This window comes from Nelusetta ayraudi, unplaced genomic scaffold, assembly GCF_046127955.1.
Source record: "Nelusetta ayraudi isolate G7.1 ecotype Tasmania unplaced genomic scaffold, CSIRO-AGI_Nayr_v1 ptg000135l, whole genome shotgun sequence".
In the NCBI taxonomy this organism is placed as follows: Eukaryota; Metazoa; Chordata; class Actinopteri; order Tetraodontiformes; family Monacanthidae; genus Nelusetta; species Nelusetta ayraudi.
Genome location: NW_027466185.1, coordinates 1,368,475 through 1,395,125, shown reverse-complemented (window position 1 = coordinate 1,395,125; position 26,651 = coordinate 1,368,475). Strand labels below are relative to the sequence as shown.

General features: G+C 43.5%; 1 protein-coding gene across 3 annotated transcripts in view; it reads right to left on the bottom strand.

Moving 5' to 3' along the window:
- Positions 1–1,955: 1,955 nt before the first annotated feature.
- LOC142905214 (chemokine-like protein TAFA-2) overlaps positions 1,956–26,651 on the bottom strand; it is a 69,454-nt gene continuing 44,758 nt past the window's right edge. For 2 of the 3 annotated variants that reach the window (XM_076051776.1, XM_076051777.1), the window contains 5 exons: positions 22,541–22,644; positions 11,497–11,652; positions 7,539–7,663; positions 6,895–6,952; positions 1,956–2,527 (listed from right to left, as the gene is read on the bottom strand). In XM_076051776.1, the coding sequence (XP_075907891.1) occupies positions 6,923–6,952; positions 7,539–7,663; positions 11,497–11,652; positions 22,541–22,643 (414 nt within the window). In that variant the 5' untranslated portion in view covers position 22,644 and the 3' untranslated portion in view covers positions 1,956–2,527; positions 6,895–6,922. The remainder of the gene's footprint in view (positions 2,528–6,894; positions 6,953–7,538; positions 7,664–11,496; positions 11,653–22,540; positions 22,645–26,651) is intronic. The other variant, XM_076051779.1, reaches the window with a different exon arrangement.

Here is a 26,651-nt window from a genome sequence, read left to right as displayed (position 1 = left end):
GCGGTCTTCTCCCGAGACTGGACGCTGGAGCTTCACAGCTGAAAGAAAGAAGCTCCGGCCGAGAGTTCCCAGGCCTGACTGAAAAAGCAACCCAACGTGGCGCCTCGGGGAGGCTGCAGCGACTCTAGTCTTTCAACAGCTGCAGCCATTTTTTGTGCCCACAGACTCGTATCAATAATTCCACCATTTTTTACACTTAGTCATTTAAAGCCTTGATACGGTGAAGGATTTGGCTATAGGTTAGGTGCTTCTGGAACTACTGCTGGAGGGTGGAACAGGCTCATGTTTCATTCCAAGGAAATAAATCAATTGACGATGTCGGAGATGTGTAATTCAGACAAGTCTTTTTGTCATGTAAAAATGAAAAAAAAAAATAAATAAATAAATAAAGACCAAGACTGTTGAAATCAACAGCAATTTAGAGAAGAGGGAGGGAAGGGTGGGAGGGGAGGTGCGTAATGAAATTTCTTCCCCCGCAGAATCAATGAGCTCCATTCCCCTGGTGGACTGTGTAATTACAAAACCCTCATTAGATTATGAAACTATACAGCATATGGCGAGAGGAGGAGATCTCTTTGATGTGCTCTTGTAATGACTGCGACTAGAGGAGGAGAAAGAGTTGGAGAAAAAAAAGGGAAGAAAGAAAAGTGGAATGCCCACCCGCCTGCCTACATTTGAATCCCTTTAAAGAAATCAAAGGTTTCCAAAGCTCCTTTTTTCTTTTTTTCCCCTTGCTCTGTCTGTCTGTTTGCCAGCAATCCGACTGCAGACCAAGGGGTCTTGAGTCGTCTCTGGGACACACCGCTCTGATAGCGGGAGGCGTTACGGATTTTTTTTTTTTTTCCTTTTTTTTGAAGATTCACGCAGGGTGTTTGTCATTCTGCCAAAAGACGCCCTCAGCAGCGAAGAGTGAAAGAGAACTTGATCTCACCAAGTAGTCGCTTGCACCTCTAGCAACATAAGAGAGAGGCGCTCCGAGGCAGCACTTGTCTCTTGTTGTCAACGCCCTATATTCTTATTGTGGCACTGGAAAGAGATGCCTTACGCATCCCTTGGCGTAAGCGCGTCTGATAGGTGAGCAACTGAGTCTGCAACCAGCATGGAGGGGACGGAAAAGCTGAAAAACACAGATTTTGCTTCTTTTCCATGCACCTTTAGAATTTGCTCTCTTTTCCTCCTAGGCAAACATCCGCAGGTGAACAAGTCAAAATTCTGTCATCTCCCCAAAGAGGGGTTCTCTTGTGGTGCTGCAAAAACATGCATGGCATTTCGATCCAACCAAATATTGATAATATCGATACGAATGTTGGTATCGAAATTAGTGGAATAATATTTATACTACATTTGTATCTTGGCATTGTATTTTATATATTGATTACTCTGTAGCTACTGCAGGGTTGCCCATTAAGTTGGAATCTCAGCCCCGCCTCATGAAATGACTGTGATGATAATTGCAAGGAGAAAAAAGTTAAAGGTAGGACAAACAACCAGCTCTTAATGAAGACTTCTGCTCTAAAGGTTGTGAAAATTCAGTTAGATTGAGCAATTTGATGCAGTCATGATGATGGTATCAGCAATATTACCCCTGTGTTTATTTGGTATCAGATAGATCTTGCAGTATTTCGAGTATCACTACCCGCTGACTCAGAGATCAAAAATTCCAAAGATTTTGTTTGTGTGTGTGTAAATAAAAATAAAACAGTCACTCTCTTACACAAACATAGTTTATTACTGATGCTCATTACTTACAGATACCTAGTGGAAGGTGATCAAAGCACTTTTTGGAACTTTCAAAAGATTTATTTAGGTTTTACCTTGAGAAAATGTCGGAACCCATGATTTAAAGGTTGTGTGTGTGTGCGTGTGTGTGTGTGTGTGTGTGTTAAACCTGAACACCGGTGGGGCTATGAGGCAGCAACAGAAAATAGTCTGCATTAAAATGCAGCGGTGAGGTTTGAAGCATCCACATATTTTCTGGAGTTTATTGACGCTGATCTTCTTGGTGGATATCAGCCGTCGTCTTCATCACCATCTCGATGAGGTTAGTTGTATTTTTTGCCGGCATTGTCTCTGGCCCTGCCATGTTTGAGTCTATATCAGATCTTGGAAACAACACCTTGTTAAAAGAGGAAAGCCACAACTGACCAATAAGACAAAGTCACATCTTGGACTGCATATTTTGCTCATGAGTCAGTTTTCTGTGCTGCAAAACTCCAGAAATAAACACAGAGGCAAACAAGCAAAAGCACAAAAAGTTCACCGTTGTCGTCCAACTATAAGCTGTACAATGTTGAGTGAGTGAATACTGCAAGTCCGGCGAGGCTAATCCTGTTGAGTGCCTCGGAAAAGAATCACTCACATTTCTTCACTTTTCGGTGTCTGCAAACGTTCAAGGGGAACTATTCAGTTTTCCAAAAGACTGATTGCAGTCCTGACAGAAGGAAAGAAAAGTCTCTATTTACAGAGAGGTCCTTTTGCGCTCCTTCCCTCTTTGATGGTGAAAAAAAGCCTTCCATGGGCTCACCTGCTGAATGAAGGGAAAGCGAAAATGAAGTCAATGCGATCAAACCCTTACACTTAATAGGTCACTCTCATAACCTCTTTTAGATCTATGCATGCAGTGGGTTGTGCACGGAGGCTACGCATAAATCTCGCTGGCACATCACGAAGACAACACTCAGCCTAGCAGAGGAGTGAAAGGGAGCGCGACCTGCTTTAACAGCTCAACTTTTATGAACGCAAAGCTGGAGAGTGGACTCGAAGATACCGCCCACACTGACTGACATGGCAGCCATGTTTTGGCAGAGCCTGCCGCAAAAAAAAATCAAGTCAGATGCATTATTCAACGTTCAAGGCCTCGTCTTTGTTTCTCGCGTTGCCTGCTGCGGTAAAGTGAAGCCAAAGACAGAATTGTCAATTGGGTTTTTGGCTTTACCAAAAAAAAAAAGAGGACGCCTCCTTAGCATCCTTTGCATCGCTGTGTGTCTAATTAATGCTGGTTTTGATTGCTTGCGTGCGCGTCGCTCAGGAGTCCAGGAGGCATCCAGCAGCCCTCCTCAATTAAATGCCGCAACATTTGTTGCCAACATCCGCCGCCAATCAAACGGTCTGTTCCCTGACTGCCGGTGCACTGTGAACTTCAGGCGTAGCACACATTAATTATTCCATAAATGCCAATATCGAATCCGCTTTGAAACATTTCTTATTGTGGGCGGCACGGCGGTCGGCACTGTAGAGGTCGTGGGTTCCAAGTCCCCTTTTCATTCGAGGGCTTTTGCTGATCTCTCTGCATGGGTTTTCTCTCCATCCATGCACATTAGGCTCATTTGAAATAGTTAGCAGGCGCAAACGTGAACGTGGATGGTTGCTTATCTCTTTGCATTGGCCCTGGCGACTTTGTTCTAAGACTGCTGGGTTCTGGCTCCTAAGTGCAGAAAAAGTGGTCATTCAAATTGCATATATAGCAGGTTCTGTTACATGCACTAACCATTTGAAAATCTCATTGGGTCCCATTTTTATTTTCCCACTTTGACGTGCCAATGCAATTAGCCCGACAAAGGGCAGCTGGGCAATGGAGTCCATTACCTGATTGGTTGAGTCCCAGTGAAAACAGTGAAGCGATTGATATCAGAATCAGAAACACAACCTTCATCTCACGATGTCCGCTCATGCTGATACGGCCGCTGCGGCATCTGCCACATAGGGGGTTGACGGACCAGAGGGAGCCGACAGTGAACTTGTAGGGCTCTATTATCAGTGCCGGGCATTCTGTAGTAAACAGACAGCTCTGACAGCCTGGTAAGATTAATTTGCAAAGGGGTCGTCTGACAGAGAATGGGCGACAGCGGCGGTGGCAGCAGCAGCGCTGCATCGTATAAATCATCCCCCATTATGCAGGGAGAGGAAAAACAATCCGAAAAACATCAGTCCGCTCCGTCACACTGACAAGGAAACCTGCAAGATCATATCAAATGTCGGGTTAAACGATGCCATAAATTTTCACCGAACGCCACCGCCTTTGTCTCCTTTTCTTTCTGCAGGCCGCAATATATTCTCCCCCTTTGGAGACGTTTACTTTCCGAGCTGCCATCGTGATTAATGTGCCACTAATCTGAGAATAATTCAGCGCTAAAAAGACAAAGACTCGGAGCCGCGCCCAAGCCCAGTCTGAGGAGGGATGGATCCAGCTTGTTTGGCACTTTGGGAACGGAGGGTGAAATAATTAACACGACATGAGCGTCTGTGTGATACAATGCTAAAAATATCTCCGGCGGAACAGAGGCTTTGGCGGTGGGGTGTTGGGCTTGTTTAATTGGTGGCTGAAAAGTGCTAATTTAGCTGGCAAGGAATTCTCCTCACAAGGTACCTGAGGCTTGAGGCTCTGCCGAGAGGTTCGACTAAGCAGCAGCGCAACCTTGCATTTGAGGAATTCATTTAAGTAATTGGCGCGGCTTCTTTTTCGGAAACCTCTGCTGCTTGGGAACTTTGATCCGGGCATGTAGGATCCGGAATCTGGGAAAGATTTTCTCTTTGTGTGCCGAACGTTTCACCGCCAAAAGCTAATTGTGCTAATTGTTAGCGCAAAAACCCCAAACATTGTCTTCAGGTCATTGACTTCCCTAGCGCTATTGCTACCAGTTCATGCATCACAACCTACGTAGGTGAAGTCGCCCCAAACAGGCCATTGAACCCATGCTGCTGCGTGCAGTAAACTACACTGTAACATATAAAAACAATGCAATGTACTGATGGCAGTAAAACAAGAAGGGCACTGTAAAGGTCCTTACACACCAGGAAAAAGGCAAAGCTACGTGAATAAGCGATGCGAAAATGTGAATGTTTCGCCAGCAATTTTTTTTCTGTACACACCAAGCGAATATGCGTACAAAATTCACTAAGCGATTGAAGTTTGGGGCTCTTTCTGTTGCCCCAAAGGTGAAACAATAGAGTCGACTACATCCTCAACTGACTCCTGGTGATGGTTGGATTAAAACAGAAAATTAATAGAAGTCTTTGGGTTCACCCAATATTGTTCTGGACAGAAGTATTGTAGCCATTCAATTAAATTAATGACTTTCGTATGCCGAGTACCTTCATTTATAGTGGACATGTGTATTCTGCTTATTGTATAGCTAAAATTAATATATTATTATTATTATTATTATTATTATTATTATTATTATTATTATTGTTATTATTATTACTATTATTATTTGTTTTTTCTGTCTTGAGAGGGTGTGTTGTGTGTGTCAGTTGGATATATACTGTAGGTCAGGTGAAAATGCAGCGGCGAAGGTGAAAGATACTAAATGTTTGGCTAAGAAGCGGCAGTTATAAACTGTTTTTTGACCACATTTTTGAAGTTCCTGTTACCATAAAATATTTTTTTCAGGAGCTCAAATTTGGCCAGTACCTTAGAATGTCCATCGCACAATTTGGAAGACTATTCCATCAACTGGCTCCACGTTTGCAGAGGGAGAGAACATTACTGATGTTGTAATGCAACGTCATCGACCATCCAACATCATTTTATTTGGCCACAAGCTCCGAAAAATTCGACACAAGAGTGAAAAAATAACACTTGCTTTGTCGCTCCACGAACATTCGCTGAAATTATTTGCCTAGCAAATTCGCTCCCAGTGTGTAAGACTGAGATGAAGAGTCCAATCCATTTCAACTGTTTTAACGTCAAATTAGGATGGACGTCGTTGCGTGATAAATTGTTTATGAGAGCTCATGCGGTGGTCATATGATCTCATGGCTCCAACTGCTTGGGGTCCCCCAGTGCAACCAGTGAACAATGACTGGGTTATTTTTCCACCCAGGACAGTGGACATACTGTTGCCAAGCACTTTTACTGGCAAATTGAGCGTTGAACATTGACAGGTCCTTATTTTAGCTGTGTTCTGAAGTCCCTTTCAAAGTCGCCTACTCTACCCATTTTTCAATTATTTTATACCTACTGTTCTTTGATATCTACATTCTTTTTTTGTCCATCATGCCATGCTTCTATTTTCCACAAGAAGTTTCACTCAGATGTCAGCTTCCTGCTGAAACTGAAGCCTTGTTGAACCATGCTGCATGCTCGGGGCGAGAACCAAAGGGCAGAACAAACAAAAGGGTGGGGTCGCTGTCACCTGCCGGTTTGCACAGCTGTCTATAGCACACAGGATCTGATCGAAGATGTCAGCGGAGTTTTATTCTCAGGTTGGTAAGACCTCTATCACTGGAGAAACAGCAGTGGGATAAAAAAAATAAATCATCAGGATGTCCTATTGCTGCCATCTCTACACTTAGAAAGTGCAACTTTTATGCTGCAACTCTGCAATTTTGCACATCAGACACTTTGCCTCCCTGGCTGTCTGCATTCTTGCTTGTGTCCCAGATTGTGAGGCAGCCCGTTGCTGTTTGTACACACTTTGAGGCTCTCAAGGTGCCTTCTTTCTATATAGCACACATTTGTCCTATGGAACGATTGAAACAGCTTGGGTTGTCGTATTCCACCTTTCCGTTTCACCTTTTTTTTTCCTATCTCTCCACTGAAGGGCCGCAGAGATGAGAATAAAAGCCTGACCTCCACGCTGCTTTGACTAGCTTGCGGACAGATGGGAAACCTAAGAAACTTGTCTGAATTCAAAGGTGTGCGAGGTAAACCCACGGGTTCGCTCTGATGCCTCGTTGTTGTCTTTAATGAATCATGCACACCTTTGCTCCTCTTTAAATCTCTGTGAAGGTTCATCTTTCTTTCAGGATGGAATGCATCGTCAGTTTTTATTGTACGAAAATGTGAGACCCTATACAGCAAATTTAAATTTCTTGATTTACGGAAGTTTGACAGGTCTTGGTCATGGTCTTTAATGAAAAGGTTCAAAGAAACAAAAGTCAGAATGTTACCTGGACTTTGGCTGGCGAGAATCCGACGTTACCAAAGCTGGTCCCTGTCCGCTGAGATCTTCTCCGTCATGCATGTTCAGAAAGACAACAGAAGAAAATGTTCACTTCTCGTACTTGTCAAGGTCTTGCCAAGATCTAATGACCGCTTCAGTCAATTTCCAGACATTCAGACTTGTCTCAGAATACCCAAAGGTAAAAAAAAAAGGAAAAAAAAGAGAAGTATCCCATTTTGAGTCCCCGACTACGGTCCTTCAATCAATATCCTCGGGCTACAGGCTCCAGGCTCCTGGCTCCAGTCAGGTGAAGTGTGGGCACGTTTTAATAATTAAATACGTGGAAAGAGGTTGAAGCAAAAGTCTACGGCTCATCATAACATACTGAAAGGATGAGTGAGGGGTGTCGTGTTACGTTAAAAGCCAGGTAACTGGAGTGAGTAATTGGCCAGTTTGGGTGTTGAAAGTGGCCAGGAAGTGTGAAGGCGACACGGCAGGCCATTGATTAGTGAAGCCGCCAAGAAGCCCTGGCACTGACTGCAAACATTAGCAGGGGATGGTAACAGATGACCTTGAGGAATCTGGGCCGTTTGGATTCAACAAGTCTGAATGTGGTGGAAGAGAAGCGGTTGTTTTTTGTTTGCTTCTCACCTTGGTCGTTTTGATCTTGTTTCCCATAGCGCAGCTCCAGCCCTTCAGATCGGGCAGCACTTTGCACTCCTCGCCATCGAGGCACGGATGCATCTGGCACCACCACTTCTGCTCCACTATCGCAGCTGTGGAGACAGTGGAGAGCCAAAGGGCCAGCGGTCAAAAAATAGCTTGACCTGCATTGTCCACAGAATTCGGTCCAAGATGCTGCAAGATGTTTGTGTAGTTCCCTGATCTAAATCGCTGAAATCCAACTTCTTCATTATGTGAACTGAGACGGCGGTTCTTTGCAAAAATGTATACTTTATTGGTATTGGCAGTGTTGCCTTTGTTCTCCTTACAGCTGCAATTGGAGGGAAAAAATAGCTGTTGGTACATCACAACTCAAAGATGGTTTACTTAACTTTGTATAATACAACATACAACAATACAACACCAGGAAGAAACATCTGAATAACTTAGAGGAGACCTATTATGCTTTTCCTCTTTTCTGACCTCTAAATACTGTTACAATGTTGGATGCTAGTGTCAAACTAATGTCAAACGATACCAAAGCGTCAAATAATGAGGTTAATGCATTTGGACGGGAGCCTAAGTTGATGTGCTTGGTTCTGCCCACTGTGTTTTACCGTTGTTGTTTTTTTTTTCTTTTTTTAATTGCGGTCGCATTGACGTCAATGCATGCCGGACTTCCATACGTGGCCATGCTAAAGCACGCTGTAGGCCAGGCCCCGCCCTCCCCTGCTCTGCCTCGGAAGTTGTATCGTGGTACAGCCGCTGAATCGTGTCGTTTAGCTGTTAGCCACCAAACAAGCAAACTCCGTGATCTTCTTTTGTGTTGTGTTCGCTGGCAGCGAAACTTAAGAGGTAGTGATTCTACCAGCGATTTTAATGCTGCTAGCATGTCAACACTGGTTGAATAGAGTCTTTCCTGTTTTTTGCGCTTTGTGTGGACTTAAGTTGTGCGGATAGTCTTCTCTAATAATGAACTCTGAGACTCAAGTGATTGTTTCTTCGTCTACATTTCCTCTGCTAGGACAGTGTTTTGATAGGATTAAACAAAATCATTCGACGCCCTGTTAAAATGTCTTGTAAACAAAACAAAACAAAAACACAGTCAATACAAAGAGTAAATCCTATGTAGGGCCAGTGGAAACACAACCTACTGTAAGTAACAACTTATCAGTGTCCCAACTGTGTTTATTTTGTGTAAGTAATCATACAAAAGCTGTAACATTATAGAGTGCATACACAGAGCTAAGGTAAAGTTTTCAATCAGGGTGCCTTAGGCTTAAACACATAAATATAGACGTGGATAAAGTACGCTTTTCATCCAACCGTGGCATGTGCACAATAGCACAGATGTGCAACATGTAGTGAGATATGCTATGAAGTTTATTTTGGAACGTATCTGAAATAAATAATAGTAGCTTAGCAAAGGTTGGATCTGGGAGGAAATACTCGTGCGTTTGTTTACTCACAGCTTGTATGAATCTAACTTAGGTGCACAAATCTCTTTCTGCCGTATCAGATTTAGGATCCAACACATAAGGCTGTATTTCTGAGTTTGACATTTTCAAAAGAGTTTAAATTGTGACGGTTTCGTAAAGTTTGCTGTTTACTCTCAACTCCCGCACCGGCAAACTGAGGAGGTGTGGCTCGGCAACGACCAAGAGTGTGACCAATCACAGCGGAGTGGGCTCGACGGGAGGCGTACACAGAGGAGGCCGCGGGTGGAGTGAAGTAAACAGATCGTATTTACGGGATGCAGGAAATACAAGGAAGCGGTGCAGTGAGAGACACAGATCTACAAAGCTTTCAGTGCGGGGAATCGTGTGTCGCTGCTCTGGAGGGGCCAGAAGTCAAATACCAAGGCCCGAAAATGAGTAGAATAGGTCCCCATTCAAAGAAAACTGACGTCAGAAGCTTAAAGAATAGATCACTATCAGGGGGGGGGGGAATAGCTAAATTCGATTTTTATACATGTTTGAGGAATTTGTTTAAATCAATCACTCGTTGCACACCCATGATGCAAAGATAAAGTCTTTGCAGCTGCTGGTTTTAATGGGTGTGTCTGCTAAAATCAAATTGCGTTTACTTTTTCCGTTGCTGACGGTTGGATTGTGAACATTCAAACCCGGAAAGTTTCTGGGGGGTTGTGGTACATTTCCAACGCGCACAGGTTGAATCTGGAGAAACGTGTGACGAAAAAAAGAATCAACTTTCACAGAGAAAATGACATCAACAGTGAGGACACCGCCCTGGTTGCCTTCATAAAAGCGAACATTAAGCCACCATTACTCCATTGCACGAAATATCATTTGAATTTGGCATATAACGGAGGTCATTATCTGCGTCCCACATCCCTCTCCCCCAGCATTAACGCTCCCTCTAATGAAGAGGATGGTTGTTAAAATCCGGGGCCTTGCTAGAACAAATTGCATAGAACGAAATACTTAATGACATAGGGGAACCAATTTGGAGCGCGCGGCCGCGGGTTTTTATGGCAACGTTAAGGCGTAAAAGCTCACACTGGGTCAACTGCGAACAGATGGCGGGTTAACAAAGAATCCACAAAGGTTTTTGCGGCGAAATGAACTGGGAGCGCTGACGACGTGGACGTCCCCAAAGTGTGTTTGCGTGTTTCAGTCCGATGCAGTTTATGTCACATCAGATGAGGCTTGGAAACACTCAGGAAGGAAGAAAGGGATGGCTGGTAAATACAGTAAGGAAACAGCATGGTCATCGCAAATTACTGTTCTCCTGTTAATTGTGATTTACATGCAGTGCAAAACTATGATAGCTGGTGGTCAAAATCTTTATGGCACAAAGGCAATTTAAATAAACTAGCTGTGTTTTAAGTTTTGTGTGTTTGCTCAGAGATTTAAAAAAAAAAAAAATGCACCTTTTGAATGTTCAGTGGCAGTGGCGCCTCCATATGCTGCATCATAGAAGCAAAATGCTTCATTGTTTTTTGTTTTTTTTTGCTTTGCATCTCATACTTGGTTTACAAAAAACATCATCTTATATCTGACGCTTATCTTTTTTAGTTTGTTGAAGTACTTCAGTCCAGAGGATGGTGCACCATCTGCAGAAGGCATTCATTCCTCACGTTCTTTAAAAAAACTAAAATGAAAAAAAAAAACAAAAAAAAAACAAAACGTATTAACTTCTGTGGAGATTGTGCTGGTCCCTATTCAGATCATTCATTCATTCATTCATTCATTCATTCATTCATCTTAACACAAGGAGAAGACTGTGCCACACGGCGCACTGCCAAATGTCATCTGGTTTTCTGAAGAAAGGATAATTAAAAGGTTAAGTGCTGATCTTCTTTTCTTTAATTATTTTTCTGGTGCAACCTCCCAAGTGGAGCATTAAGCTAAAGCCAGCGACTCCCAGCTCCGCCTCGCACAAAATGTCAATACTGAAATGTCAGGCAGTGGCTCAGACACCAGCGCCTCTGGAGTGCGGCCAGAATTCTGCATCCTCCGCGCTGATGCGACGCTCCAGCCGGGCGGTGGCTTTGGGACAGGAGGTAATCATTTGTTTGTAATGATAAAACATAAGTTAAAGCTCCACCAATAGCCTTGTGTAACGTGAAAGTCATTATTCACTTTCACCTACTCTCTAAGGGAAGGATGAGCGGTGGAATGGTTTTTGTCGGAAAAGTTGTAAATATTAATGTAGGTCAGCTAGCAGCACTGGCCATCAGCACTGGCCATTAGCGCTGCCCTTAGCGTTGACTGAGAAAACGAACGTGAATGTCCATCACGCCATTGGGTGAAGCAGTTTGCACATTAAGCTCTGATTAGAAAAAAAAAAAAAATGGTGGAAGTTGATTCCGTAGAACAAACAAACTCTCTGTCTCTCAATGCCACCTTCTTCTACTTCTTGAGGAGAATTTTTCCCAAGAAAAGTAGGAAACAAGGCCAAATGATACTTAGCTGAGGCGTACCGTCGACGCAGGATGGGGCAGCTCTGGTGGTGCCCGCCACTTGGCCGGGGAAGCAGGAGCACTTGACAGTTTGTGACCGTTCCTCGATCTTGTTCTTGTTGCAGCAGCGGTGCAGTGCCACCACTTCGCAGGTGCCGGTTCGCACATGATAAGGTGCTGGGAGAGTGAGAGAAAGAGAGGGGGAAGAATAAGGGAAGCTTCAATTGCATCACCACTGGAATAGATGATTTATTCAAACCAGACAGCCGGCCGGGTCTCTTCAGGATATCTCTCAGGTCTCTGCTGCAGACTTTGTCTCATCATCATTAAAAAAAACAAAATAAGTAAATAAAACAAGTTGTTGCAGGATTCCTTTACCATTGTTTACAACTCCTTGCTGCTTATTATTTTTATGCAAATGGCCCAAGGTTGTAATTTTTAGCTATTTTGTCATTGATGTCAACACACCCATCTATTCTTATGCGTTGATCCCAGAACAGATCCTTTGTTTGCATTGAATACCCAAATCTCACACAAAACTCACATTTCTGCAGGGCCAGTCAGGTCCTCGGCAGAAGGAGATCACATGATTGCCAAACTCACTCACTCACCGCTGGACCAGTTGCATGCTCACCAAAACAAACCAAACGACCACTTGAATCCCACCCCAACACTGGTGACAGTGTTTTGTTGTTGTTGTTTTGCTTTTTTTTAAGTCTCATGCTTCCAGACGATCAACGCTGGACTCAACTGCTCTGCCTTGACAGAGCGATATTAAAGGTCCAGTCTGTAGAATTTGGCCTAATTTATGATTTTTAGATTGGTAATCCCCTCCCATGTCCATAAATACATTAATAAAAGTGTATACTCACAGTTCAATAAAAGTAATTGGGTTTTCCTACCAATAGAGAAGTTCTTATTTATATATAAGAGTCTTGTTCCCAGTTAACTGCCATCTTGCACCACCATATTTCAAAGGAAGTCCGGTGTGGACAATCCTGCCGCCTGACAGCCCATTTTGTAGTAAGGGTGAACGCTCGCGTCCTCAAATAAAGCAAAGAAGAAGAAGGTGGACGAGGTATCTAGATTTGTGTACTCAGGTCGCTGTAGTTCACTGGCAAACTCCCTCCCACTGCAATCTAAAATGTAACCACTTGATGTTGCTGTTTCATCTCACAATCTCCAAATATTACACCCTTAAACTTTAAAGTGATACTAGGTAACTTGGACTCATTACTACACCCCCCCAATTTCTTAATTCCTTAAAAAGGTATAATAATCAACATTTTCTTGCAAAAGTAAATATAACCAAGTTAGCTGAGGGCTAGTTTCCATCGGTAGTCCCTTTTCCAGATGTTAATAGATGCTACACTAAAAATACACAAGAAACAGATCATAAGGCAGCATAAACATAGATTGATAAATACAGTAAAAATAAATAAGTAAATAATAAACATCAGTACAATTCGTAGTGATACTTCCAGTGCTCACAGTGTTGGGCGTCAACAATGGATGTAGATGTAGAACTGTTGAGGGAATATCTGAAGTGGATGAACTTTCTCACATTCTTTAGTCAGCTGCCTGGTGAGCTGTAACCACATTATATTGTGAGAATCAAACAGTCATTTGAAGCAGAGACATCCATAGTCTTGTTTCATTCAGGGCTTCTGCTGCTGGTTACAGACAGGGTGCAGAAGACTGTGCCTCTTTATCTGCAGGAATATAGAAGATGTTACTGGCTCTGTCCTCCTCTGCACAATTGAAATTATTGGTCATGTACATGACAGTTTTCCCCAATATACTTTGAATTGCTCCTCACAGGCTTGATTGCAGCAAACCAGAAACAGTTCACAATGTCTTTACGCAGTAAACAGCAAGTGCAAATAAACGAAAATAGAATAATAGACATTAAATTAATCAATAAATGGCCATATCACCATCTCAGACAAACTCACATGGCAGAGTCTGGGGTAATAGTCATGCGCGCAAATCGTTCGGCCAAAGGGATATCCTCTTGGCCAATTAGCCAGGGCGCATGGTCAATTGGAGGCATAAAAACAGGACCATCAACTGTCACATCTATTAATGCGTGAAAACATAACAACTTTTTTGGGAGTAACTAAATACAATCACAAGCCTTTGTGTAAGAACTAGAACCTGAACTAGCATGCTAACGTTATCTATAAACAACCGATAACAACAATATCCTCACGGTACCTCACGACCACACTGCTTACTCATTACACCGACTGCATGGACAATGGAATCGGCAACTTTTCAAGACAAGACATTATTGTTTTACTCAACTATCAAAACGGGCAGCATTAGATTCTCCCAGATCTCGGTTACAAACTGTGGACAAATAGTTCCCCTATGGACGCCACATAATAAGAAATCAAATGACTGGGTAAGATAATAAATATGTATATATGTAATATATGACTGACAATTCCAGTACCATCAAAGCTAGGTCGCCATCAGACTTCAAGCCCTTTTCCTCTTTCAGCTTTCAGCGCCACTAAGTGGAAAAGCTGGTCCAATACTTATCCGAGTCTGGCATTCGTGTTCGATCACTGTCTCTCTTTGTTTGCTTCGCCTCTTCAGACAAAACCTTGTTGGATTTCGTGGCTGGCTCGGCCGTGGCGTTGATTTAGGAAAAAAAAATTGGAGTAGCCCTTGGCTAAAGCTAGCTATGAGTAGCTACCTACATGTGACGTTGCTGTAAAGCAGGTCGTCCTCTACGTGATTACATCACACAAATGCACCAGTATGGATGGGAAAGTTACACAGTGCGGTTACAGCCGGCACAACCCCCCTCCAGCTGGCGAGGTGGCACCATTCACTCTATTAACTTGTTATCTATCTTCACTGAGTTTAGGACCATTATTTTATGGTCAAAAAGTGACCTTGTGTTGCTTTAAAGGTGACGTTCTGATTTCAACAACTGTTGAGAGTCCCAGTCCCTCCTCCTGCCACTTCTGTTCATTCCCAACACCACAAACCCTATGCGTTTTTAAATTCTGCTGCCCAGGCAACGGCCTCCAAACTGGACAGAATGAGAGACTTCAGCTGGAAAACGCTCTGAAACTTCCTCCTACTCCAACCCAGAATGATGCAAAGTCCCCAGAAGTGGCGGGAATGCTTACTGACGCTCTGCAAGGCGAGCCCCAAGCTGCTTTAGAAACGAGAGGAGCTGCACAGGTGTTTCTCTGGAGGAAACACTGCAGAGTGGGGTGCTGCTGCTAATTTGAAGGGAGGGGGGGTGTTTTAACATGGATCCCCCCCCCCACACCCTCCCGTCATCGGGAGAAGAGAGATTTCGCAGAGAAATGGGTCAGTGGTGCCACCGTAAAGGAGCACGGTCAGGCGTAGCCGTCACTGCACTGCACCGTGGCAGATCAGGATACACTGCTGCTGCTGCTGCTGCTGCTGCTGCTGCTGCTGCTGCTGCACCGTGGCAGATCAGGATACACTGCTGCTGCTGCTGCTGCTGCTGCTGCACCATGGCAGATCAGGATACGCTGCTGCTGCTGCTGCTGCTGCTGCTGCTGCACCATGGCACTAAAGTTCTGTTTTTTGTTTGTTTTTTCTCAAAGAGAGGCGTGACAATGGAATTTCAAAAGGTATTGCTTTGGAAACTCAACTTACTTGGCTCTGCTTGACACAGCTAATGATTATCTCCTCGTGGTTGAGGAACGAACAGAAAGGAACATCAACTGTGTGGATGAAGGAACCTAGTTGGAATAGACTCAAAGGAATACCTATTAAAAAACAACATCTGTTTGCAACCTTGTCCCCAAATGCTTGATTTTATCTTCCTCCCTGGACTCTGGTGATTTGTTGGACCCTACATGTGTGGAAGGGACCAAAACAAGAGGATGTGAACACCTCGCTTCGACTATTGTCCTGAGAGTAGTAGTGATAACCCTTGTGATGTCTCAAGGGGTTGAATTTCCAGAATCACTTTCTTTCTGATAGACTAATTGCGTTCTTAGATAACTGCTAGCATGGGAATAACAACATTATACTGGCATTTGACTCAACTCACAGTACAAATGGAATATTGAGCAGCCTCGAGTCACATTTGTGTCCTGAAATTTCTGTTTACCTTGAGAATGTCGCCTCCGATTAGTTTCATAATCTTTTAATATAATTCTGTTTTTTTTCATTTCATTTCATTTTTCGTCAATCTGAGCTCAAAGCAAACAAACATAAACAATGAGGATTATCGGTTTCACGGATTCATTAAAAAACTCATTGAAAAGCAAACATATCAAAAGTATCTCACAATTTCCTTTCTAAATGTTTATTATTTCTGCTATCCCTGATGCATGATTAACTGAAGCTCCATGGTGATGAACTTGTACAGTAGGAGAGTTTGAAAAAAACAAAACAAAAACATTGCATTTGAAGAGGATTTAATGTAGCAGCTCCAGCTACAAAAAAAACCTCAGGGCGTGATGCTGCACCTACAGGTCGAAACAGAGCAAAACAAGTGGTGATGAAGAGCTACTGTACTTCCAGCGAAGAACAGCTGAAAGGGAGGAGAACAATGTCTCTTCCATTTCCAGTGCTTCATGCGCATCTTGTGTTTTGAATCAAAAGCAAACGGCAAACTGGTTGTCACTTCTGCCGGCACACAAATGAAGAAAATCATGATAGTTTGTTAAAGAGGGTAGTACCCTGCCCTCGAGGTCGGGACTGATCATATCTTTCTGACTGGTATATGGACTAATTATCTCGCACAAAACAGATGAACAGTGGATTTCTTTAGCCATCACAACCTCTCTCCAGTGCCCATGCGGCTCAATTAACCCTTGTGTAGTGGGTGGGTCCCTTGCATGAAGAGGTTTGGCATTTCCTCCCCGACGACAAGAATCAACAGGTGAGTGGTCTGAAGTTCAAGGCCAGGGTCTTTTGCATCAGTTGCTAGAGCCGTCAGAGGCCGGTGCCGATAAGCCCACCGGTCACAGATGTAGCGTGTGCATCGTAACCTCGCATGACATTGTTCAGATGTTCAGTCCTGTTTCTCCTGCTTTTTACCGAGCTCCAACAGAAAACTTTGGGAATCAAAATTCTATTGGATTGTAAAAGCAAACATCTTCTGTGCCTTAAAAGCCACAGAAGCAAAAGAATAACAGGAGCAGCTGCTAGCCTGCTAAGCAACGCAAGTTGCTGTAGCATGGATGACGTTTTCACATTTAGCACAGACAACATCGCAGCACAGCCGCGCTAAACAAGCCTGGGACTGGAGTGGCTACTAGCTTAACCAGGAGCTAGCCTCATCTGATTGGCCCACTCTTGAATTTGATTAATCAGAGGTTCCTCAAATTACCTTTCACCTGCTCACCAACAAACACTTTCGATAGGCTCTTTACAAGATGGACAAAGGTGATAGTTTGAGGGAAGTAGCAAACCTTCTGGCGGGTGCAATTGTTAGTTATGTCATGCAAAAAAGTAGAAGCAAATTTTGACAAAGCCATCACTCCCATGCGACAAAAGAAGAGACTCCTCTAGTTTAATTGTGGACCATAAAGTAGTCACCAGACTTTTACACCAAGGTTGACTGCAACTCCTTGTCACCAAACTTCTTTAGTTGCAAACGGCAGCATGAGCCAAAAAAAAAAAAAAAAAAAATCAAAAGTTCACTCGACTTCTAGTTTGAAAGTTTTCTTCTTGCCACGATTCAAACTCACTGAATTTCTCTTCAACTTTTGGCATCTGAGCTCAAAAGGAAGTCCTCAAGTCAAACGATCATCCACCCTGGAAATTCCACCACATCCAAAAGTTAACAAATCCACCTGTTCACACCTCAGACACTCACTAATTAACCCATGAGCTTTGTTTGATGAGCTGAAACAGAGAAAGCACAGCATTGATTCCACCAGCAGGGACTTCCTGCTTGTTTGCTTCAAGTATTTTAGGTGTTTTGTCTGTTTTTGGCGGTCTGCTGAACGAAAAGCACATGAAGCGAGAACTGAAAAGTCCCCCCCCCCGCCCCCGAGAGCAACACAGCATCTCTCCTGTGTTGCTCTCAGGTGACGGAGGGGAAAATAAATGTCCTTTGTGTATTTTGTACCACTTGTAGGGCTGTTGCAAAAAAAAATAATAAAATCAACGCTTGCTCGCAGAGTGTTGTGTGAGTGGGTGCGCTCAGCCAAAAAAAACCCCACTTGCCACACAGAGCAATGATCCTTGACAGGAAGATCACAGGGCGTAAATCCCACTGGAAAACTGACACAATGAGCCGGAGAGCCCTCCCGTGACAAAACACACCTTCCCTTCAAACTATTCACTCCTTGTTTGTGCCAACGGTGACGGAGAAGAGGACCTTGCCAACTGAGGGAGCACGACTAAATGCAGCCGTAAACAGAGAGCTCATGGATTGATTGCTGTGTTCAAGCGACAAACTTCGCTAGCTTTTCCCTGCTGTTAGTTACTGCTCTCCCACTTGTGGGGGGAGTCCTACTTCTTGCAAGAAGGCCGCCACCTGCACGCCATGTACTGTAAGTCATTTTTATTGCAACACGGACATTCTTGAGGTTGCCGAGCCAGCAATAATCTAAAGTTGCACAAGTCCGACGGCAGGGGTCGTATGTCAGCGCCGGCAAACGTTGTGACAGGTCAGGAGGGCACTTGCGAAATGAAACACTGCTTGAATTACCAGAGGCGAGATATATACCGAAGCGCATTCAAAGCACGGACCTTTCCCATTGCAACCTATGTGCTGTGATTCCTTCTAAGTGCTTGTGATATTGCAGCTGCCAAAACTCGAGGCTGGAGCACAACACAGCGCCAGGCATAAAGGAACCGCCTCCAAGGCTGTGGTGCAGTTTAATTAGAGTGGAGGTGTCAGAAGCACTGCAGTTTCTTATGCAGTACCACAGCTTAAATTGTGTGGTTCATTGATTCACTGTTATTGCAGGTGCTGAAACTCTGAGACTTCTCTTCTTTTCCAACGTTGGCCCCACTGTACAGCCGAGCGTTTAGAGTGTGAGCTTCACAAATTGTCTCGCCAGATATTTGCTAACAAGATCTGGAGGCTAACTGGACGCTGATGTTGAAACAACTTTACATTCACTGAGGTTGCAGACAAAAAGGTTTATTTTAAATTATAAACAAAACCAAACTAAAGGTGTCCATGAGGAAAACGATTAACAAAATCACACCGGGAGACTTAACAAAAAAGCAGGGGAGTACAAAAGAACAAGTAACAAAGAAAAAACAAGAACAACAGACCTGAAAACGACTAAACACTATGACACAAAGCCGGACAGAAGACAATGATCCCACAAAGACAAAGGGAGACAAGGACTATTTACACACTGGACCAGGGGAACAGAGGTGACAACAATCAAGGGCAGGGCTGAAAACGAGACAGACAGACAGACAGACAGACATCAAACAATAAATACAGGAAGTAAAACTAAAGACGCTGACAACAGAATAAACAGATTTCAAAATGAAACAGGAAACACAGAACATGACGGTAATCAACTGATAAATTGTAGTTAAAACACAAAACACTGGACTAAGCCAGGTATGTCCTGTAGCAGCTCCTGCACAATTTGTGTAGAACTTTTTTGAAAGATCAGTGAATTTCTAAATTAGCATTGGGTGCTAATTAGCATGCTGTGATACAAGTATCACATATTCACTCATTCTTAAGCAAATATATAGTGTGTACATAAAGCTCTGACACATTCATCTCCATTTACATGGTATTTTTGCCCCAGCACTGTGAATCAGGAAGCATCCCCATTGTGTCTCTCGAGCAGTCACCGTCTCTATCCTTCCTCTTCGTGAGGCTTTTATTTTAGTGGAAGGCGTGAGTAGAATTAAGTTGTGGTTTAAAGCCTGCGTGAGCAGGATTTTCTTTTGCCATCCAATGGTGAGAAAGTAAACTACAAAGCAAATGTTTTTTTTTTCTGTGGTCCTGATTGAAAAACACATCATCTTTGGTGAAACATGCCCCCCCCCCCAACAAACAAACTCACACACACACTCACACACACTCACACACACACACACCTCCTCAAAGTTCTGGCGGAGAGCAATGAACCAGCAGTGTCCGCTTGAATTTATTTTTTATTTATCTACAGTATTTATTGTTTTCCGAGGGCGAGACCTCAGGCTCTCCGATCAACGCTAAGAAAATGAAACAAATAAAGCAGTTTGAAAAAAAAAAAAAAAAAAACACAGAGGGAATTTAGCCACTTCCTGCTGTGTGGTGTCCAGAGGGGGGAATGAGGGAGGGGGGAGTACGACGACGGCGCATAAAACGTCTTTAGTGAGTCTCCCTTCGCCTCGTTAACTTCTCCTGGAGAAAGAATATAATCTCCTGGAGATCAATAAAGTATCTATCTATCTCTCTACTGTATCCATCGATCTATCAAGTGGCGTGTCCCTCCGTCTTGCTCGAAAGAAGTCACCCGTACCCGTAATTTTTCCTGTTGCGCAATTAGCCGAGTTGCGTCGCTATGATTGGTGGCTCCCCCCTGCCACACTCCTCCTACTCCAAGGCGCTCATTTCAGCCGAGAATCGTTTTGCATAGCTCTAATTTCCATCCCGTAGCCGCGAGTTCTGCCGCGGCCACCTCCACCTAATTTCCCCTGGGCGTCGTTGCTGTTGCCGTATAAATCCGCTTATCATTGAGGGCGATGAAAGGAAAAAGCCGGACTGAGTGAATGTTATTTCTTCCAACAAAAACAGGTGAGCCGGGGTCAATTTTTTTTCGCTCGCTCGTGCAATGCTGTATTTTATTTTATTTTTTTGTCCCCTTGAATGTCTGCAGAGAGACGGGATGGCACACCTGTAAACTCTGACACATTACAAAAGACTCTTGCTGTTGGTTGCCGCTGTGGCCGTCTCGCAGAGCCGAGGGTTGAAAGGTCGCCGGCCTCTTTATTGAGCTGAGCTGAGACAGAAGTTGCTTCTTGATTTGTTCCACCTTTTTTCCCCATCGATCCTCTCCATTTACCGGCCACACTGACACATTCTGCAGTCAGAATTCTTCCTGTCATCTTTCGTCTTACGCATGGTATCCAAACCGTCCAGTTACTGTGGGCCCAAAACCATGATGCACACCGAACTGTGGGAAAACTGTACCGTGGCATCCCTAGTGCTAATGAGGCAGTGCGAGGCAACAGAATTTATATTATTTTTTAAAGGAGGCCATAGAAAATACATAAAACAGTAGTTATTTAGATAATAATAATAATAAGAATAATAATAATAATAAGAAGAAGAAGAAGAAGAAGAAGAAGAAGAAGACTTTTTTTTTACCCTCAGATATGAGAAAGATATGGGGTGAAACAGAATATTGGAACACTGAGGCAAAATTCACATTATTGCAGTTTCCTTTCTTACCATTAGGTGTTACTAAACCTTCCACGTGGGGCCTTTAATTTCTATGTCGCCATCAATTATTATAAAAGCATTTGATATTTTAGAACCCCCTCCCAAAAAAAAAAAAAAGAAATTCAAAGATCAGATGTAGCCTCACAAGATCAATTATTTACTGACCCTGCACAGAAATTACTCCTAAAGGAGTTTTCTTAGTATTTAGTATTAGCTTCCATCTTGAACTGATGGTTTGCTGGACATTCCACACAGATTTGGCTGGCGGCCACGACCCGCTGGTGACGTTTTCACTAATCAGTGCCCTTTGTGACATCACAAAGACCTGGCACAAATGGTGTTATTTCAACACCCAAAAGTGGAGTGAGCAAAAGAAATAGGATGGACCCCCCCCCCCCCCCCCCACACACACACACACACACACATTTCTGTGGTTTTCTCTGACGGTCTAGACCAGCGGTTGGCAACCTGCAGCTCTGGAGCCGCAGGCTCTTTTATCTTGACCAATCATAACATGGTGTGTTTATTGTTTATTGTTTCCTTGGTCATGTTCTTTTTTTTTGTTTTTGTTTTTGTTTTTTTTTGTTTTTTCAAACAGAGTTGTCAATGCTTTTTTGGCATAAGTAACACAAGGTTTGAAGTCCAGGCCCTCGCTCTAATGTGTGTCTGTGTGTGGTGAAAGCAACGTGACGCATGTTTGACTGACTCTAAAGAAGTGCAGCCTTTGCTTGTCCAGCCTGACACCCTGCACAGTCGTGTGGCTCCTTGATGTATTTTTCATCCTTTTTGAACAACAGTGGGACTTGAGGCAAAGAGAGAAGCAATGTAATATGGGACCTCACAATATTAAGAATCTAAAAGAGTATTACCAGCCTCATCCTTTGATGCTGCGAAGGGGCATTTGATGTCACGTGACATAACTTCTAAAGAGCTTTTCAATAAATGTGTTTCGCTGTATACGGTATATTGCTGCCACCATCGATATAGCTCAGGGCCTGAATAGTCAGACACGTACTGTAAGCTGCTCTAGGGTGGATGAGGTTTCGCAAAAAAGCAGTGGGATCAAGGTAGACTGTTATGTCTTGGTAATATGACCATAACGCTTTGGAAAACTTCAGAGGACAAACTTAAATGTATTTTATTTAGGTTTGTATTTCTCAGGAGGATGCAGAAAGTCGAGAAACCAAAGCTTGAGAAACCGAAACTGAGTTTCCATCAAGTGGCAGGAGCTGATGACAATACTAGTTTTGTCCGTAGGTGGCGGGATGAGCCATGTACCACAACACGGCTGTAACAAAATGGAGTTAATAGAGGAACTACACTGATAAACCAGGGTACGCGTATATTGTGAATACTTTTATTGTGGCACAGAAAAGCCCGGACCGGTCACAGTCACATGACCTATTTAAAAGTGGCGTTGACCAATCAGGTCGACTGATCCTAGAGATCTGAGTGGAGCTTCTTAGTGGGAGGAATAAAACACAGTATTCCCCATAACATGCAGGATATATTGAAATATATTAAAATATTGTTTAACATAAAGAAATCACAAAGTCATACTACGGAATGATAGAAAAACTGTATGAAGTCATAGATATGGGGCACAGTAGGAATTTTGTCAATAACAAGTTTTGCATTATACGATGGTGTATGAACATAAGGGAGGATCACCGTCAAAAGAAGCGATGGTGCAGTTTGGCTCACCTGCCGTGGCTTCCGTCGGCGCTGCCATCTCCCATAAACTGGCCACGAGCACCATGACGAGTAGAGCCCCTTTACTTCCGACCTGTGTGTATCGCTCGCTCATCCTGGGGAAGCAGGAAAAGACGGTTAGCGGGTGTCAAGAAAACAGTCCAGCGTTGCACAATGCTCCTACATTGACCAAAGATCCTCTCACTTTTTCCCCTCCCTCCAAAAACAAAACCCCCACTCAATTCAAGTCATGTTTTTTGTTTGTTTGTTCAAACACTTTTTCCCACTCTCTACCCCCACTCTGTGCTAGCTCCACTTCGCCTGGAGTCTTGCGTGTTTGCGCTCCTCAAGAGGAGATACAGGCTCTTATAGGCTCTTAGATCACCGTCTTCAGATCCCTCCTCAACCCGCAACTGCCTCAGCCGAAACATAAGGCTGAGGCACCTCCTGTTGTACAAGTCAGAAGCACAAACAGGAGGTGAAGACCATCCACTGCTAGTCCCAACAGCGACAGATCATTCAGTTTTTACTTCTTTTTTTTTTTTTTTTTTTAATTTTGCTTAATTATTTTATTGTGGACGAACCGAATGCAACCTTGTCAAGCAAGCAAGAGGCAGAGTCTGGGGATGGATCACGGCTGCACGTACAAGCTCAATCGACACAACCACTAAGAAGCACATGTGGAATTGATAATCAATCCATCCATCCATCCATCCATTCTTCCTGTCTTGTTTGCTGGAGCCTATCTCAGCTGTCATAGGGTGAAGGTAGGGTACACCCTGGACAAGTCACCAGCTTAATTACTAATGACAATTAGAAAAAAATAATAAAAAGAAATGCTGTAAGCAAACATTAGGTGCATTATGACCATTGACTGTCATTGACTGTGCGTACATTTAAAAAAGCTGTATTATTTCAGAAATTGTATGGCAATATAATCTCTTGCCTTGTCCTCTTTGGGGAGTAAAATCTTCTCCTTTTTCCATGTTGTGTCTCCTGAAGTCATCGCTGGCCACTTTATCAGGTACAACTATCAAGAATGATGATTCATAAATACTAATGACGAAGCTAATACAGTGAGGACTGCGTCAAGGTTGGAGGCGTTGCGCATTCGCAGATGTTGCCCTTGGTTGCAACCAGAGATTGATTCCTGTCTGTGATCTCCAACCATTCTGACCTCTGACATTAACACAGCAATTTTCCTTGGCATGACTGCAGGCATATTCAATAATTCCTCTATCTCCAAGGCTGGAGATAGTTGTGACGTGGTAAAAATTCCCAGTAGGTCTTTGGTATGTGAAATCCTCATTCAAAGATCCTGCAAGCCTGTTTTGTTCCTCACTCTGGTGCTCACTTTGAACTTCAGCAAGACGACGGCTGGACGTTACGTTGTGTTGCCGCCATGTGATTGACTGCCTAGGTGAACATTTTGACGGCTCATTTAGTTGTAAGAACTGGACCCCTTTCACCAAAAAGTGTGCAAAGGAGGTGACAGGGCGGCCATGCGAGGCTTCTGAGGCACGACAGAGGCCATTCGCTCAAACGTCTAATGCAATGACAACTGTAAATGGCCAGTCCGTTCATTTGCTCAAATGGACTTGAGATTGTTTGCTTGAAAGTGCTCATGCCAGAGAGCGAGGGCCAAGACATTAGATCATCAGTGCGGCAAAAAGAGGGTCAGTCAGCCAGCAAACTGACCAAGAACCACGTCCCCCTGGACTTTGTCTCAGCTCCGCGGAATGTTTGAGCAATAATTGCTTCTGTGTAGGGCTGGACAATAATTCGATAACGATATATATCGATCGATAGACGAGAGAAAAAGGGGTCGATAAAAAGTTCAATAGAAAAAGTTTCACTTCCTTTTTCATCATAGCCAATCGTGTAGCTTAATATTACGGTCATTTCTTCCTCCAACCAATCACAAACACAGACCCAGGTACGCTCCGTCACCAAGCCCCGCCCCTGTCAAACCACAACAGCGAGCACCTGTAGAGAGATGCCGCAGCAAGGAGAGGCGGAGGAAATCGTCCCGAAAAAAGGTTTCAGTAGCTCACTAGCACGGCAATAGTTTGCCTTTTTCAAGTCCGACTAAAATCAAACTGCGGTCGTTGTTTTACCACTTAAACCAGTCGCATCCGCAGGAATACGAGTTGTGTCGCGGCTCCACGTCGTCGTCGGAATCCGCTGCCAGCACCAAGCACGTAAAGCAGAACAAACTGGACTTCTTGCAGTAAATACGACAAAGCGTCCAAGCCGCATCAGGACATCACCCATGTAGTCACATGCTTCATAGCGAGGGATATGCTGCCAAAAGCTTGGCTTCAAACAGCTTCTCGCCACTCTTGACCCGCGATATGAAGTTCGCGGCCGCAAGTATTTTTCAAACACAGCTCTTCCTCGTCTGTACAACGAGTGCAGGGAATCGGTGCAAAACGAGCTGTTTTCCGTTTCTTTCTACGCCACAACGTCGGACCTCTGGTCGAGTCGCACGTTCGAGCCCTATCTCAGCCTCTTTAAAAAAATTAATAAATAAATAATAATAATAATAATAATAATAATAATAATAGAGACCTTTCTGTGTGGAGTTTGCATGTTCTCCCTGTGTCTGCGTGGGTTCTCTCCGGCTTCCTCCCACACTCCAAAAACATGCATGTGAGGTCAATTGAAGACTCTAAATTGTCCGTAGGTGTGCATGTGAGTGTGAATGGTTGTCTGTTTCTATGTGGCCCTGCGATGAACTGCAGACTCGTCCAGGGTGTCCCCTGCCTTCGCCCTAAGACAGCTGGGATAGGCTCCAGCAGACCCCCGTGACCCTGAGCTCAGGAAGAAGCGGGTATGGAAAATGAATGAATAATAATAATAATAATAATAAAATAATTCAGTTGTGTTTAAAAAAGGTGGTTGAATAAAAGTTTGAATTTGAATTCAGTGCTCATGTGTTCTTTATTAAAAGTCTGTCATGAAGTAATAGTATAAAACATCCAGCGCTGCAATTAAAATATGTTTTAAATTTTTTTGATAATTATCGATATCGATCAATATGATTTTTTTTATATCGATATGCTTTTTTTCTATATCGTCCAGCCCTACTTCTGTGTCACCGTTATGTCACTTTAGAGTTTCACGCCGAAGCATTTTGGCGGGTTAATCGGGGGCCACGGAAGGCTTACCTAACACTAAATGCTAATAAATTAAAATAGCACTGCCTCAGAGCAAGATGGCCACGCTCTAAACTCATGATGTGGTTCACTGTAATTGTTACTAATTTCGAGCAATTTGAGCACAAACAGCTCCAAGTGAACCTCTTTCAAAAGAACTGACAATGTGAACATAAAAAATATATGTATGTGAAAACACTCTTAATGGCGCCTTGTGGGTGACCAAGGTGAATCCCCACCTTCAGCCCAAGACAGCTGGGATTTGACGTCAGCAACTCAGAGTGTAGGCTTAATAGTAGCAAGACAGTGGCATGACTTAATGATGTTTTTAAAAAAAACAAAAAACAAACAAACAAACACACACACAAAAAAACCAATGGGCAACTGTTTATTGTTTTAACCATTCACCAGCAGTTAAAGTGCGCAGTCATCATTTTAGATTTCCTTTCATGTTTTCCCTTTGATGGAACAACACACAATGTGTATACACATTACAGGATCTACATGGAACAGTGTTGAGTCCACTGTTTTTATTTGGATGGATTAAGAAATGCTAATGTTTGGTCTACTGTTGCCTGGAGACTCGCTGCTGATTTTGGCACTTTGCCCTGTGCTGTTTTTTTCACTTCTCTTTCTTTTTTCCCATGGACATTGCGAGTCTTGAAAATACACAGAAAGTTTAAGGTTGCAATCTCTCTCCTCTCACTCGCTGTTCCTTCTCCGCTCACCCTGTGGCTGGACCGAGTGTTTATCAGAGGCCAAGAGAAGCCGTGTGTGGGACTGTAAAACACACACCTGGGGAAGCACCTCCCATCAGGAACCCTTAAGCTCCTCGAGTCTGCTGAGTTTATCGATAGTAGAGAAAGTTCCGCAAATGTGTCATCAGTGGAACTTTTGTGCATATTGACAGCAGGCTTGAGTAATTTTGTCCCCCTGAAGATTCTCAGAATGCTTATCAGTGTCTG